The sequence below is a fragment of the Anas platyrhynchos genome, chromosome 13 (assembly GCF_047663525.1).
Source record: "Anas platyrhynchos isolate ZD024472 breed Pekin duck chromosome 13, IASCAAS_PekinDuck_T2T, whole genome shotgun sequence".
In the NCBI taxonomy this organism is placed as follows: Eukaryota; Metazoa; Chordata; class Aves; order Anseriformes; family Anatidae; genus Anas; species Anas platyrhynchos.
In genome coordinates, this window is record NC_092599.1 from 17,984,242 (window position 1) to 17,999,854 (window position 15,613).

At 58.9% G+C, this 15,613-nt stretch overlaps 1 protein-coding gene across 1 annotated transcript; it reads right to left on the bottom strand.

Moving 5' to 3' along the window:
* Window positions 1–5,075: 5,075 nt before the first annotated feature.
* LOC113841720 (maestro heat-like repeat-containing protein family member 6) lies at window positions 5,076–15,532 on the bottom strand. Its single transcript, XM_072044501.1, has 23 exons — window positions 15,307–15,532; window positions 12,707–14,835; window positions 12,224–12,484; window positions 12,003–12,125; window positions 11,758–11,837; window positions 11,528–11,648; window positions 11,366–11,452; window positions 11,130–11,234; window positions 10,795–10,978; window positions 10,370–10,479; window positions 9,970–10,119; window positions 9,703–9,857; window positions 9,465–9,612; window positions 9,033–9,211; window positions 8,813–8,950; window positions 8,513–8,627; window positions 8,231–8,368; window positions 7,870–8,046; window positions 7,544–7,696; window positions 7,246–7,347; window positions 7,059–7,161; window positions 6,908–6,967; window positions 5,076–6,769 (listed from the first exon to the last, which is right to left on the bottom strand). The coding sequence occupies exons 3-23, from the start codon at window positions 12,443–12,445 to the stop codon at window positions 6,600–6,602; spliced, it is 2,820 nt and encodes a 939-aa protein (XP_071900602.1). The 5' UTR covers window positions 12,446–12,484; window positions 12,707–14,835; window positions 15,307–15,532; the 3' UTR covers window positions 5,076–6,599.
* Between the last annotated feature and the right edge of the window lie 81 nt (window positions 15,533–15,613).

Sequence of the window (15,613 nt, forward strand, 5' to 3'; positions counted from 1 at the left end):
ATGGAGGGTGCAAAACAACACTTTTGAATCCAGACCCTGAGCTGCAGAGTCCAAAGGCCCAGCTTTCAGCTCCAAAGCCTGACTTGGAGATACAAGACACGCCCTCTCCTCCTCCTCACTGCCTCTTGCCTCCTCCCCGCATGAAATTTTAACAGTCCAAAACCTCATTATTAGGGCCCCATGCTTCCTTATTTCACCCCAAATCCCTATGTTCAGGGTCCACAACCTCCACTTGGTATCTGAACTCTTCTTCTGATTGCCTTAACCTTCCATTTAAGAGACAGGGTGCTCCTTTCAAGTGACCGAGTGCTTTGGGTCAGGGCCCTGACACTTGCTTCTGGATCTAAAGCTAGATTTTCCTTGCTTCCAGCCACACTCTTACTAGCCAGGCTGCCATTTTTAGGGCACAATGCCCGATTTTTAGGGTCCACATTTTCAATGCAAGGTGCAAAGCGGCCTTTTTAAATGGCGAGGCTTTCTTTGAGAGGAACACCCCTGCTTTCAAATTCCCAAATCCTCATGCTAGGAGCCGAGGCCTAAATTTTAGGTTCCAAAGCCTCCTTTTCGGGTCCAAACACCCATCCGGAGGGAGCAAAGCATCACTTCAAGATCCAGACAGAGCAGGGCGGGCCGCGCTCCCTGTCACGGTGACAGCCTGCTGCACTGCCTGCCTGTGACCAGGCCACACGGGACACCTCGGTTTGGACAAGGCGCCCTCCACAGCGCAGTGCAGCCAGTGGGGATGCAACAGGCTTTTTATCACCTACACCCTCCGTTTTTGGACGCAGGCCCTCATTTTTAGGGACCAAAACATTTTTGTTTTAGTCCTCAGCGTCACATATTAGGGCAGAAAGCCTCTTCCTTAGGCTCCAAAGCCTTGTTTGAAAGGAGAAACTGTCTTTTTTAGTGGCTTTTTCTTGTTTACACCCACAATCTTAAGGACCGGGCTGCCATTTTCAAGGAAGAAATCCTTGATTTTAGGGTCCACACGTTCACTGCAAGTTGACAAGCGGCCTTCTTAGATGCTGAGGCCTTCTTTGAGAGGCCTCACCCCATTCCAAATTCCCAAATCCTCATGCTGGGAGCCGAGGCCTGAATTTTACAGTCCAAATACTCCTTTGTGGGTCCAAAAACCTAGATGGAGGAAACAAAGCAGCACTTCAGGATCCAGACCCTGAGCTGCAGAGTCCAAAGGCCCAGGATTGCTCCAAAGCCTGACTTGGAGATACAAGACACGCCCTCTCCTCCTCCTCACTGCCTCTTGCCTCCTCCCCGCATGAAATTTTAACAGTCCAAAACCTCATTATTAGGGCCCCATGCTTCCTTATTTCACCCCAAATCCCTATGTTCAGGGTCCACAACCTCCACTTGGTATCTGAACTCTTCTTCTGATTGCCTTATCCAAGGCAATCAGAAGGGCACCCCTCCTTTTAAATTCCCAAATCCTCATGCTAGGATCCGAGGCCTGAATTTTGGGGTCCAAACATCCATTTCGAGGAAGCAGAGAGTGGAGGGCAGGCCGCACTGTCCATCATTTTTAGGCCCCAGCATCACATATTAGGGCAGAAAGCCTCTTCCTTGGGCTCCAAAGCCTTGTCTGAAAGGGTAACCCCTCCCTTTTAGTGGCTTTTTCTTGCTTACACATTAATCTTACAGACCAGGCTGCCACTTACAAGGAACAAACCCCTATTTTTAGGGTCACAATTTTATTATAACCTTATTATTGCCACATCAGGGCCCAGGGACCATCTCTGGAACCAGGAGCAGGGCCTCTGTGGCAGGTCCTGTCCCAACGGACACAACGGACCTGGTTCCCTGCAATGCGGACTTCTTAGATGGCGAGGCCTTATTGGAGAGGAACAGCCCTCCTTTCAAATTCCCAAATCCTCATGCTAGGAGATGAGGCCTGAATGTTAGAGCCCAAAGCCTCCTCTTTGGGTCCAAACACCCATCTGGAGGGATCAAAGCATCACTTTAGGATCCAGACAGAGGAAGCGGGCTGCGCTGTCCATGATTTTTAGGCCCCAGCATCACATATTAGGGCAAAAAGCATCCTCCTTGGGCTCAAAGCCCTTTTTAGAGAACGAACCCTCCTTTTCAGTGCCAGGATCATCATTTGCTGAGTCAAGGCCTGACTGTCACATCCCAAAGGCTCAACCTGAGAGCCCAAAGCCTCTTTTTTAGCACCCAGAGCCTTCTCCTTGGGACTCAAAGCCTCAGGTTGGGGTACAAAGGCTCATTTTCTGGGTTCAAAGCCCCATTTTAGTGTCCAGAGACCCCCATGCTAGGCTCTAAAACTTCATTCTTCATGGCTGACGTCTCAGGCTCAGGCTCCAAACCCTGATTTTCAGGGCCCAGAGGCTGCATTATGATCCTAATTCCCCTCCTGATTGCCTACCTACTCCTTTGTAGGCCAAGAGTCTAATTTGTGGTGATCAAAGCCTTAATATTAGGGCCTGGACACCCACCTCTTGAATTCAGAGCCGCCTTCTTGGGGCCTTCCTCATTAGGGCCAAATGTCTCATTTTCACCCTATTACCCGTTCACTTCAGGGCTAAGAGCACCTTTGCGGATCCAAACCCTTTATCTCACCCTTTCTTTGCAGCTGAGAAGCATACAGGCATGGCACCAAGGCTCCTCTTTATAGACCACAGCCTTGTTCTTAAGCACCCAGCTTTCAGGACGTTTTCAGGACAAGAGAGCCTATAGTTGGGATTCAAAGCCGCCTTTATCACCTACACCCTCCGTTTTTGGACCCAGGCTCTCACTTTTAGGGCCCAAAGCATTCTTTTTAGGCCCCAGAGTCACATATTAAGGCAGAAAGCCTCTTCCTTGGGCTCCAAAGTCTTGTTTGAAAGGATAACCCCTCCTTTTGACAGGATTGGTCTTGCTTACACGTCAATCCTACAGAGCAGGCTGCCATTTCCAAGGGGCAATTCCCTATTTTTAGCGTCCACAATTTTATTATAAGATGCAACACATCATTCCTAGATGGCGTGTTAAAATATCAGGAGGGGAGGAGGCAAGAGGCAGTGAGGAGGAGGAGAGGGTGTGTCTTGTATCTCCAAGTCAGGCTTTGGAGCAATCCTGGGCCTTTGGACTCTGCAGCTCAGGGTCTGGATCCTGAAGTGCTGCTTTGTTTCCTCCATCTAGGTGTTTGGACCTGCAAAGGAGGATTTGGACCCTAAAATTCAGGCCTTGGCTCCCAGCATGAGGATTTGGGAATTTGGAATGGGGTGAGGCCTCTCAAAGAAGGCCTCAGCATCTAAGAAGGCCGCTTGTCAACTTGCAGTGAACGTGTGGACCCTAAAATCAAGGATTTCTTCCTTGAAAATGGCAGCCCGGTCCTTAAGATTGTGGGTGTAAACAAGAAAAAGCCACTAAAAAAGACAGTTTCTCCTTTCAAACAAGGCTTTGGAGCCTAAGGAAGAGGCTTTCTGCCCTAATATGTGACGCTGAGGACTAAAACAAAAATGTTTTGGTCCCTAAAAATGAGGGCCTGCGTCCAAAAACGGAGGGTGTAGGTGATAAAAAGCCTGTTGCATCCCCACTGGCTGCACTGCGCTGTGGAGGGTGCCTTGTCCAAACCGAGGTGTCCCGTGTGGCCTGGTCACAGGCAGGCAGTGCAGCAGGCTGTCACCGTGACAGGGAGCGCGGCCCGCCCTGCTCTGTCTGGATCTTGAAGTGATGCTTTGCTCCCTCCGGATGGGTGCTTGGACCCGAAAAGGAGGCTTTGGAACCTAAAATTCAGGCCTCGGCTCCTAGCATAAGGATTTGGGAATTTGAAAGCAGGGGTGTTCCTCTCAAAGAAAGCCTCGCCATTTAAAAAGGCCGCTTTGCACCTTGCATTGAAAATGTGGACCCTAAAAATCGGGCATTGTGCCCTAAAAATGGCAGCCTGGCTAGTAAGAGTGTGGCTGGAAGCAAGGAAAATCTAGCTTTGGATCCAGAAGCAAGTGTCAGGGCCCTGACCCAAAGCACTCAGTCACTTGAAAGGAGCACCCTGTCTCTTAAATGGAAGGTTAAGGCAATCAGAAGAAGAGTTCAGATACCAAGTGGAGGTTGTGGACCCTGAACATAGCGATTTGGGGTGAAATAAGGAAGCATGGGGCCCTAATAATGAGGTTTGAGACCGTAAAGTATCAGGAGGGGAGGAGGCAAGAGGCAGTGAGGAGGAGGACAGGGCGTGTCTTGTATCTCCAAGTCAGGCTTTGGAGCTGAAAGCTGGGCCTTTGGACTCTGCAGCTCAGGGTCTGGATCCTGAAGTGCTGCTTTGTTTCCTCCATCTAGGTGTTTGGACCGAAAGAGGAGGCTTTGGACCCTAAAATTCAGGCCTCGGCTCCCAGCATGAGGATTTGGGAATATGGAATGAGGGGTTTTCCTCTCAAATAAGGCCTCGGCATCTAAAAGGGCCGCTTTGCACCTTACGATCAAAGTGTGGACCCTAGAAATTGGGCATGTTGCCCTAAAACGGGCAGCCTGGTCCGTAAGAGTGTGGCTGGAAGCAAGAAAAATCTGACATTGGATCCAGAAGCTAGGTTAAGGGGGAGGCCTGGCCATCTAAGAAGGCCGCGTTGCATCTTATAATAGAATTGTGGATCCTAAAAATAGGGAATTGTTCCTTGGAAATGGCAGCCTGGTCTCTAAGGTTGATGTGTAAGCAACAAAAAACCAGGAGAGGTTATCCTTTCAATCAAGGCTTTTGAGCCCAAGGAAGAGGCTTTTGCCCTACTATGTGAGGCCGAGGCCTAGAAATGTCAGACAGCACAGCCTGCCCTCCTCTGTGTAGATCCAAGAGCAATGCTTTGCTCCCTCCAGATGGGTGTTTGGACCCGAAAAGGAGGCTTTGGGCCCAAAGCCTCAGGCCTTGGCTCTTCGAATGAACATTTTGAAACCAAAAATGAAAGAGGGTTCCTGTCAGCTAAGGTATTGCACCCTATAAAGGCAGCTTTGCAGCCTACAATGAAACTGTGAAACACCAAAGTAAGGCATTGTGCCCTAAAAATGATGGCGTGGGCTTGAAAACTGAGGAGGTAAGCCATAAAAAGTCCCCTTTGGATCAGCATGGAGTTGCAGGGCCCTGAAAAGCAAGATTTGTTCACTAGAACGTAGAGCCTGGGGCTCAATTCTGAGGGGTTAGGAGATCAAAAGACGACTTTGGATCCCAAGTGGAGGTGCTGGACCCTGAAAAGAAGGCGGTGGCAGGCAAACAAGGAAACACGGGGGCCTACTAATGAAGATCCTTTGGATCCTAACCAAGGGGTGGTCCTCAAAGTAGTGAGGCTTTGGACTTTAAAACTGGGGTTTGGGACCATGCAGCCCAGAGACTTTGAAGGACCAAAGAAGCCTTTTAGGATCCAACACCATTTTTCCCTTTCTTTTTTCCTTTTCTTTGTTTCGTTTATTTTTTTCTATTTATTTATTTATTTGATTTTTCAGACCCAAGGCCTCTGGTTCTGTGCTCAGAGCCTCTTCTTTGGGACACAAAGCACTGGTTTTGGTTTCCCCCTGCTGGGGGAAACTGCTGTCTTCAGAAGAGCTGGCCTCTGGAGGGAAGGCACTTGGAGACTCTCTCCCCAGTGCTACAGCGCCTGGCTGTCCTCGTGCAGCCTGGCAGCATCCCAAAAGGACGCTCAGTGCTGGCCAGAGTCAGAGGGGGCAGATCGTTCCTCCGGGCAAATGGTAAAGTGGAGAAAGGCAGCACTCCAGCACGCCCCTGCTGTCCCAACAGGGTGCTGGTTTTCCTCAGGTGGGCAGCCGAGTTCCAGCAAGGCCGCTCTCTCCCTGCCCCTCCTCCAAGAGGCAGGGGGAGAAAATACGACAGACACGTGGAGCTCGTGGTTTGAGATACAAAAAGTTTAATTAAAGGGAAAAGGGAGAGGGAGGAAAAAAATGAAGGGACGGGCAGGGCAGGGCAGGGCAGGGCAGGGCAGGGCAGGGCAGGGCAGGGCAGGGCAGGGCAGGGAAGGGAAGGGAAGGGAAGGGAAGGGAAGGGAAGGGAAGGGAAGGGAAGGGAAGGGAAGGGAAGGGAAGGGAAGGGAAGGGAAGGGAAGGGAAGGGAAGGGAAGGGAAGGGAAGGGAAGGGAAGGGAAGGGAAGGGAAGGGAAGGGAAGGGAAGGGAAGGGAAGGGAAGGGAAGGGAAGGGAAGGGAAGAAAATGGGGGAGACCACGCGAAAGGCCAGAGAGAGGGCAAAAGAGCGAGGCCCCCAGGAGTGGGGCGTGTGCGCAGAGCTGCGCTCCAGGGAGGGCTGCACAGTGCCCCCGGGGCTGGGGAGGCACAGCCTGCGTGTAGCTGAGGATGCTGCTGGCCAGCTCTGATGGCAACGAGGAGGAGGAGGAGGCCACTTTCCGCGCTGAGGGCGGGTGGCCCAGTGGAGCTGCGGCTGTGCCATCCCTGGCAGTGTCCCAGGCCGAAGCGGGGGTCTTGGAGCAGGCTCGCTGCTGGAGAGGCGCCGGCTGAAGCCCTGTTGTTCATGGGCTTCGGGAGCTGCTTCGGGCGTGCTCCCGGCACGCAGAAGGCCGGAGAAGTGGAGGGAACGTGCCCGGGGAGCGGGGCTGCGCCGCAGGCAGGAGGAGATGCCGGGAGCCTTCCAGCACGCTTAGCTGCCTGCCGGGGAAGAGCGTCGCCTCCTCCACGCCTTCTGCAGCCTGGAGCACAGCTGCCGAAAGCTGAAGCGCGAGCGTGGCCTTGGTGCTTGCAGGATCAGCACCGTCTGAATCGCCAGCGACGAGACCGACTTGCAGGGGTCATTTGCCAAGCCTTGCAGGACTGAGAGAACAGAGGAGAGGCGAGGTGACGGCCCTGTACCCACAGAGCGCCCAGCCCCCCACAGACGTTGCCCCCAGCTCTCCGCACAGCCAGGAGGGAGCAGGGGACAGGCTCCTGCCATCCCCCTCCCTGGCTCACCTTGGCAGATGTCCTGGCTCTTGCTCTGGTGCTGATCCAGCAGGTGCCTCCCCACGAGCCCTGGGGACACACGGCCTGTCAGCGCCCCCGGCTGCTCCCCGGGGCGCAGCACGAAGGCACAGGGACGGGGGACCCCAGGCTCGCGGCTCACCAGTGAACCTCACAGCCTCCCGCCGCAGGGGCTCCTGCAGGCTCTGCAGGTAGGGCAGGCTCTGGGCCAGGTACTCCTCTGCTGCGCTGCTCCTCCTGGCCAGCTGCAGAGGGAAGGGCGCGGGCTCAGCGCAGGGCGGCCCCGGCCCCGGCCCCGGCCCCGGCCCTGGGTGCAGAACTGTGCGTACCAGGCACTCGACGATCTTCCAGCTCTGCAGCGTCTCGGCCAGGTGCGCCAGCTGCCTCCAGCGCAGGAAGCGCGCAACACCAAGGAGGGCTTCCCGGGAGGCCTGCAGAACAGCTGAGATGGCAGCAGAGCCTGGGCAGAAGACCCTGCTCCCCCCCCCGCAGCCCCTCCGCAGGGAGGGGGCCTCAGTGGAGCCTAACGCTGCCAGCAGCTGCAGCACCCCTGGTGCTCGGGGGCCCCCAAGGCAGGGCAGGGCAGGGCAGTCAGCATCGCCCTCCCCCGAGGAGCAAAATGCCCACCTCGGCCACGCTCTCGTCCTGGTCGTGCAGGTGGAGGGACAGCGGGAGCAGGCTCCTGTGTGCCACCTGCTGCAGCTTCTCTTGGCTGCCCTTCACAAAGCCCAGCGTGTCGAGGAAGAGGCGAATAGAGAGAAGCCGCACCGTACTTGAGTCCTGGGGAGGGCGAGAGGGGGACATGGGTCCTGCTGTGGGCAAAGTCCCCGATCCCCCAAAAGCGCTGCAAAACGAGCCTGCCCAAGGGCTCGCAGCGCCCAGGGCTGGGAAGCGGGCAGGGAGAGCCCCCAGCGGGCTGTCCCAGGGACGCAGCCATGGGGACGCAGCCTTACGTCGCCAAAGAGGGCTGGGAGCTTGCCGGCCAGCTCCAGAGCCGCGAGGCTGAGCGTCCTCCCCTCCAGGAGCTGCAGCATGGTGCTGAGCACGGGCAGAGCGACAGCGCAGGTGTCGCTGTCTGCAGCCTGCAGCTGCTCCGTGATGCTCGGCAGCAGGACGAGCGTTTGCCTCACCTGTGTGAACAAAACACCTTCCTTTGGGGAAAGCAATGACTGCCCCCTGGGCGAAAACACTCTCCCAGCCCGCCCAACGCCCCTTCCCCTCCCCACTGCCTGGCAAGGTGCCGAGCCACAAGAGCCGGGGGCCAGCCCAGCCCAAGCCGCGGCACTCGTGGCGTTGCCGGCTGCCCCCGCTCACCGTGGCCGGCCTCTTGGTGAGCCCCAGGATCGCCCTGAGCACCAGGCTCTGCATGCCCAGGCACGGGCTCTGCAGGTAGCTGGCAAAGAGGCTCACGACGCAGTCCAGCTCGTCGCCGAGCTCTGTGCACTCCAGCAGCTGAAAAGGACGTGGGGCGCAGTGCCGGCTCAGCAGCAAGAATGCCAGGGCAGGAATGCCAGGGCACGGCCAAGCCTGGCCCCGAGGCAGCAGGGCTTGTGCAGAGCCCCACGTGGGCTCGCTGCTCCTGCTGCCCCTGCTCACCTTGCTGAGGATGACCATGGCCACCGTCTGCCAGGAGGAGGCCTCCGTGCGGAGCAGCTCAACCAGCTGGTGGATGATGGTGGCGCGCAGGCTCCTGGGCAACTCCTTCATTTCCCTGGCAGGGAGAACGGCAAGCAGGCGCCGTCAGCCCCGAGCCGGGCGGGCCCAGCTCTCCTGGCTTTGCAGCGCTCTCTTTTGCCACCAGCCCAGCGGCCACGGGCACCCATGCTGTGGCAGCACTTCCTCCAAGAAGCCCCTTTCACCTCCAGGGCTGGGATGGTGCCAACGAGGGGCTCTCACCTGGCCACCACCTGCACGCCCCAGAGGTGGCTCTCGGCGCTGAGAAGTGCGGCCCAGCCACCCTGCGCCTCGATGGCCAGCACCTGGCTCTCCAGGCCCACGCTGCGGAGCAGCGCTTTCAGGGCCTGCACCGTGGACCTGCAGGCAGAGAAGGGCCCGGGTCACGCCGGGAGCCCCAGCCCTGGGCTCCTCTGAGCAGCAGGGGCCGGGGATGTGGCACCTGACGGGAGTGAGCAGGTCCTGCCGGTGCTTCTCCCAGAAGACCTGCACCTCCTGCAGCTTCAGCTCCGTGGTGAAGGACACTTGGAAGAGGAGGGCCAGGAAGAGCTGGGGGAAAATGGCCTTCGCCTCCCCCCGGCTGGTAGGCAGCAGGAGGATCTCGTGGAGGGGCCTTGCTGCCTGCAGGAAGCACCCGGAGGCGGAGGCGTGGGCAGGGAGGGACAGAGGAGGACGCAGCCCCCCAGGCTGGTGCCCCAGGGTGCGGAGAAGGCTGGCAGGGGCCAGGGGAGGGGAGCGGGGCCCCTGCCCCTGCCCCTGCCCCTGCCCCTGCCCCTGCCCCTGCCCCTGCCCCTGCCCCTGCCCCTGCCCCTGCCCCGGCCCCTGCCCCGGCCCCTGCCCGACGGAGACGCAGACGGGCAAGCGAGGAACTCACGGCCAGGGCCAGGATGCGCGGGTGGTCCTTGGTGGAGGTGGATGTCTTGCAGCCAGACTGGTTCATGAGGATGCAGAGCAGCTCGCGCAGCACCCTCTCTGTGGCTGGGGGCTCAGACACCATCGCCCTCCACATGGTGACGGCGACGCTGCGGGACCCCCGGGCTGTCAGCAGGGCCGCCCCCGGCCCGGCTGACGGCTTTGGGGGTGTGCGAGAGGAGCCCTGCTGGGCCCCGTACCTGGTGCAGGTCAGCGAGCACTGCAGCAGGCTGGCAACCGTCTCCCTGGGGCACTTGCTGGCCAGCAGCAGCAGGGCCCTGTCCAGGCTCTGAAGGGCCAGCGCGGCTCTGACGGACGGCAGGCTTCTGTAGATGGCCCACACGATGTGGAGCACCTGCCGGTGGGACACGGCTGAGACTGGGCCGGCACCAGGGCAGGAACAGAGCCCCGAGGAGCTCTGGAGGCTGGAGCCGTGGCCGTGGCCGGGGGTGCTGGCGGGCACCCACCTGTCCCGAATGGAAGTCGGTCTCTGCCGCCAGCACGTCCACCATGTGGGCAGCCAGCTCGGTGCTGTGGGGACTCGGGGCTCTCATGCTCTGCACGGCGGCGAGGAAGACGCCCAGGCGTTCCAAGGGCTGCAGGTACTTCATGAAGATCTGTGGGAGGAAGGGCAGCACGTCAGCCACCGCGAGGGCTGCGACGGCCCCGCTCAGCCCTGCTGCTCCCAGCGCCCCAGGAGAGCTGGGAGCAGGGGCTGGGCGACGGCTGGGGTGCGGCCGCGTGCGGGCCCCGTGGGGACCGGGCTTTGTCGGGGACAGCGCCGGTCCTCTTGCTGCTGTCGCAGGGTCGGGCTCTCCTCCGGGGCTCAGGGCTCAGGGCTCAGGGCTCGGGGCTGGCGCTTCTCACCATGAACATCCTGTTGCTGTTGCTGTCTTCGGAGAGCTGCAAGGACAGGTGAGCTCGCCAGCTCTGCCAGCCCTGCAGCTGCTCGGCATCCTGGTCGCACAGCCTTGTGCCTGGAGAAAAGCGGACACAGTGTCTGTCGGCGGGGGGGCCTGGGGAACTGGCAGTGGCAGCCGGGGGCTCGGGCACAAGCCTCCCTGGCAGGAAGGGGGCATGCCAGAGCAGAGCCGGGGGCAGCGCGGCCAGGGAGGGCCCGGGCTCTCGCGCTCAGGGCAGGGGGAAGGGCTCGTCAGCCCGCGGCAAGGCAGCCGGGCTCGCTCGCTCGCTCGCTCGGGTCTCTCCTGCTGAGGAGAGGGGCCCAGGCGGCCTGGTGCTGGCCTGGCTGTGCCCGTGTCTGGAGGGACCCGGCCCGACGCGGCTCCGCTCACTTCTTTGCTGTGTGACGAAGAGGCAGAGGTGGTGCACAGCCTTGGCTGCCTCGTGGCTTTTTCCCTCACTCTCGCAGGTGCAGCACAGGAGGAGGTACCCCACCAGCCTCCCCAGCAAGGCGAAGCGGTGCTTCTCGGGGTGATGATGCCTCAGCACTGTGGCTCCTGCAAAGCAGGAGCTGACCTGGGGAGAGAGGCAGCGCGGGAGCACGGCTGAGCGGGGCGGCAGGGCCCCAGCCCCAGCCCCGGCTCTGCGCAAGCCTGGAGCTGGGGAGAGCCGCGGCCGGGGAGCGAGGCCGGGGGCGCCAGGGCTGCCTGCAGCAGGGGCTCCCTACCTGGGGTAAGGAGCAGGTGTTGAGGAAGGCGGCCAGCCCGGCGATCCGCGCCATGGCCCTCTCCTCCACGGCCTCCGGCTGCTGCTGGGTGAAGGGCAGCAGGAGCTGGGGGGAGAAAAGCTGCTGGTGTGCCCGCAGCACGGAGCACTGCTCCTTGCCGTCGTCCCCCCGCTGCGCTGGCCAGGCGGGTTGCCGTGTCCCCGTCCTGCTGAAGCCCAGCCTTTGCCCAGCCCCACCTTCACGATGTTCTGCAGCTCCAGGAGGCCGCAGGCGCCGGCGCTGCTCACCAGCGCCTGCAGCAGGCTGTCCAGGGCTTCCACGGTCTGCAAAGAGGAGGACAGGGCTCGGGGCGCCCGAACACGGAGCAGTGGCATCCCCAGAGCCCAGCCCGTGCATACCCTGACGTAGAGAGACGTGTCCATGTCTGTCCCGTCCTCGTGGCCAGGGAGGTGGAAGACCCCGCGGAAGCAGGCGCGCAGGAGGCCGTTGGTCATGGCCGGCGGCAGCAGCCGCGCTGTGCTGCAAGGGGAGGGGGGCAGAGGTGTGGAACGCCCCCTGTGCGGCACCCTGTGCCCCACTCGGGGCCCCTGGCCGGGAGTGGCGGCCAAGCCCGCGCTGGCCCAGGTACCTCATGGCGGCGATGGCGAGCATGGCTTTCTGCCGCACCTCCGTGTCCAGGCGATCGCTGGGCTCCTCCTGCAGCAGCGCCTGCAGGGCACAGCGCGATGGATGGCACAGGGCAGCGTCCCCTGGCCAGCGAGCGGCTCCAGGGGCTGGCCTACAGCCTACAGGATGGCTGCCCCGTCCCAGACGGCTCCCGGTGCCCAGCACCCGGCCAGAGGGTGCTCCCCGCGGGGCAGGGCGTCCCCTCACCTCGATGCTCTGCGCCACCTCCAGCTGGCAGAAATACACCGCGTCCCACGTGTGCGGGTCCGCGACGGCGGCTTGGCAGGCGTCGCAGACGGAGGCCAGAAACCTCAGCTTCTGCGCCTCTCGCTGAGCCGCGGAGGGGAGAGACGAGCGAGCGGGTCAGGGGAGCCCAGCAGGGGCTGCCCGCAGGAGGCCAGCAGCCGCGGCACAAAAGCGAGCGGTACCTTGGGTCTGCGGCTGCAGCAAGCGCGGAGGAAGCTCAGGGCGTCCTCTTCCTCCTGATGCGCCACGGCCGAGGCAGAAGGGCCCACGCCTGAGCCAGAGGGCGCCTGCAGTGGCTGCACCTCAGTCTCCTCATAGGGCTGCGGCTGGGGCCTGGAGGCCGGGGAGGCCCCAGCCTCCTCCAGCCAGGCCGCTCGCGGGGAGCAGGGGGGTCTCCCTGACATCCTGCCGGGAGCGCTCAGGAGGGAATGTGGCTCCTGCTCCTGTGGCGGGGGAGGGATGCCACAAAGTGCCACCGCTGCCACCGGCCCCAGGCCCCCGCGGGTGGCCCCAGAGCCCCGCGGGGGTACTGTCCCCAGGGGCCTGCAGACGCCAGCCCCTGTCCTGGAGGGAGGTCCCCCTGCCCGGGGCTGCCCCCAGCCCCACTGCCGAACCAGGCCCCTTGGGGCCGGCCCCGCTGCGCAGCCCTGGCAGCGCTGCCCCACCTGCTCCTCAGCCCTGGCTCCTGCGCTGGCTTTCTGGGGCAAGGTGCCCGCGCTTTGTGCCTTTGCTTCGCACCTGGAGCACGTGGGAGCACTCCAAGCCGTCGCTGCTGCACGGAACCAGGTCCGTTGTGGCTGTTGGGACAGGACCCGCCCCAGAGGCCCTGCTGCCGGTTCCGGAGACGCTGCCTGGGCCCTGCAGCGGGCAGACTAAATTAGAATAACATTGTGGACCCTAAACACGGGGAACTGTTCCTTGGAAGTGGCCGCCTGGTCCACGACATTGACGTGGAAGCAAGAAAAAGCCACTAAAAAGGAGGGGTTATCCTTGCAAACAAGGCTTTGGAGTCCCAGGAAGAGGCTTTCTGCCCTAATATGTGATGCTGAGGTCTAAAAAGAATGCTTTGGGCCCTGAAAATGAGAGCCTGTGTCCAAAAACAGAGGGTGTAGGTGATAAAGGCGGCTTTGGATCCCAACTATAGGCTCTCTTGTCCTGAAAACGTCCTGAAAGCTGGGTGCTTAAGAACAAGGCTGTGGTCTATAAAGAGGAGCCTTGGTGCCATGCCTGTATGCTTCTCAGCTGCAAAGAAAGGGTGAGAAAAAGGCTTTGGATCTGCAAAAGATGCTCTTAGCCCTGAAGAGAAGGGGTTATAGGGTGAAAATGAGACCTTTGATCCTAATGAGGAAGGCCCCAAGAAGGCGGCTCTGAATTCAAGAGTTGGGTCTCCAGGCCCTAATATTAAGGCTTTGGTCACCAAAAAGGAGACTCTTGGCCCCACAAAGGAGAAGGTAGGCAATCAGCAGGGGACTTAGGATCCCAAAGCAGCGTCTGGGCCCTGAAAATCAGGGTTTGGAGCCTGAGCATGAGACGTCAGCCATGAAGAATGAAGTTTTAGAGCCTAGCATGGGGGTCTCTGGACACTAAAACGGGGCTTTGAACCCAGAAAATGAGCCTTTGTACCCCAACCTGAGGCTTTGAGTCCCAAGGAGAAGGCTCTGGGTGCTAAAAAAGAGGCTTTGTGCTCTCAGGTTGAGCCTTTGGGATGTGACAGTCAGGCCTTGACTCAGCAAATGATGATCCTGGCACTGAAAAGGAGGGTTCGTTCTCTAAAAAGGGCTTTTGAGCCCAAGGAGGATGCTTTTTGCCCTAATATGTGATGCTGGGGCCTAAAAATCATGGACAGCGCAGCCCGCTTCCTCTGTCTGGATCCTAAAGTGATGCTTTGATCCCTCCAGATGGGTGTTTGGACCCAAAGAGGAGGCTTTGGGCTCTAACATTCAGGCCTCATCTCCTAGCATGAGGATTTGGGAATTTGAAAGGAGGGCTGTTCCTCTCCAATAAGGCCTCACCATCTAAGAAGTCCGCATTGCAGGGAACCAGGTCCGTTGTGTCCGTTGGGACAGGACCTGCCACAGAGGCCCTGCTCCCGGTTCCAGAGATGGTCCCTGGGCCCTGATGTGGCAATAATAAGGTTATAATAAAATTGTGACCCTAAAAATAGGGGTTTGTTCCTTGTAAGTGGCAGCCTGGTCCATAAGAGTGTGGCTGGAAGCAAGGAAAATCTTGTATCTCCAAGTCAGGCTTTGGAGCCAAAACCTGGGCCTTTGGACTCTGCAGCTCAGGGTCTGGATCCTGAAGTGTTGTTTTGCACCCTCCATATACGTGTTTGGGCCCAATAAGGAGGCTTTGGGCCCTAAAATTGAGGCCCCAGCTCCTAGCATGAGGATTTGGGAATATGGAATGAGGGGTTTTCCTCTCAAATAAGGTCTCAGCATCTAAAAGGGCCACTTTGCACCTTACGATCAAAGTGTGGACCCTAGAAATCGGGCATTGTTACAAGTTGCCCCCTTAATTAATTTTCAGAGAGCATTGCATTAATCATAGAAAGGAATTTATTGACTAAGCAACAGCAAGCAAAACAGCGCTGGGCGGCCGGGGAGTCTCGGCTCCGCCAACGGCACGCACCTCACCCCCGCCAGGGTCCCTTTTTATATCTTGGTGATTTCAGGATTACGCAGCACATCCTGGTATATTCTGCGACTGCGCGCACTGTTGCTAGGGGGTCGTCTCTGTCCCTCTGGTGGTCGTGAAGATGAAGGCCGTAGTCTTCCTCGGCGTTGTGGTTCAACTTCTTTTTTTATTTGCAGAAGGAGAGAAGGGGAGGGGGTTCTCTTTTTTGTTACATTAAGCAAAAGAATTTTCATAGTGTCTAGCTAAGCATTATACAGCTCCTTACTTCAGCAGGGAGTTTTCACAACTCCCGTTCCTCAAACAGAACTCCTTGTTTTTATAATACAAAAGACAATGAACAAACATTTATTGTGTATTACACTACCTACTGGAAATGCTTTGCATTTTATTCAGGTACTTTTTTTTTTTTTTTTATTTTTTTTTTAATTACACTGCCATTTCCTCCTCAATTCAACTCTGGTAATAAGCTGCACAATCACCTCTGTTAAATTGTGCAAGTAGCATTGCATTATCCTAGGCAGCCACATGAGTCACCGCAAAGTGAAGGGTTTGTAACAGCGCCAAAACCAACCGCTTCAAGCTGAAAACGATCTTTTTCCCTCACCTCCCACAGCTATAAAGTTCCACCCACCCGTGTATCTCAGCCGCCCCTCATTATGAAGATCATCACTCATTTCAGTAACAGGCGTTCCACACAAAACGCCGACTTTTTCGCTTTATTGAACCGCCAGCAGGGGCTGTCGGGCAGCCTGCGGGCACTCCGGCAGCACCCAGGCCGGCAGCAGCCACCCCCGAGCGGAGCAGGCTCCCCGCTGCCCGCGGCCGCCATTTTCCCTCCCCTCACGCCATTCCCCCCCTCAGCCTCCGCGCAGGCGCAGCGTCCCGCGGGGCGGGGGCTCGGGGCGCTGCCTCACGGGGGCCGGCGGCGTGCGCGGCCT

Coding starts and splice junctions, on each gene's coding strand:
- LOC113841720 (XM_072044501.1), bottom strand. CDS start 12,445: ATGTCAGGGAGACCCCCCTGCTCCCCGCGAGCGGCCTGGCTGGAGGAG. Junction 11,649..11,757: donor CTCGCCATCGCCGCCATGAG/GTACCTGGGCCA, acceptor CTCCCCTTGCAG/CACAGCGCGGCTGCTGCCGC. Junction 10,979..11,129: donor ACACCTGCTCCTTACCCCAG/GTAGGGAGCCCC, acceptor CTCTCTCCCCAG/GTCAGCTCCTGCTTTGCAGG.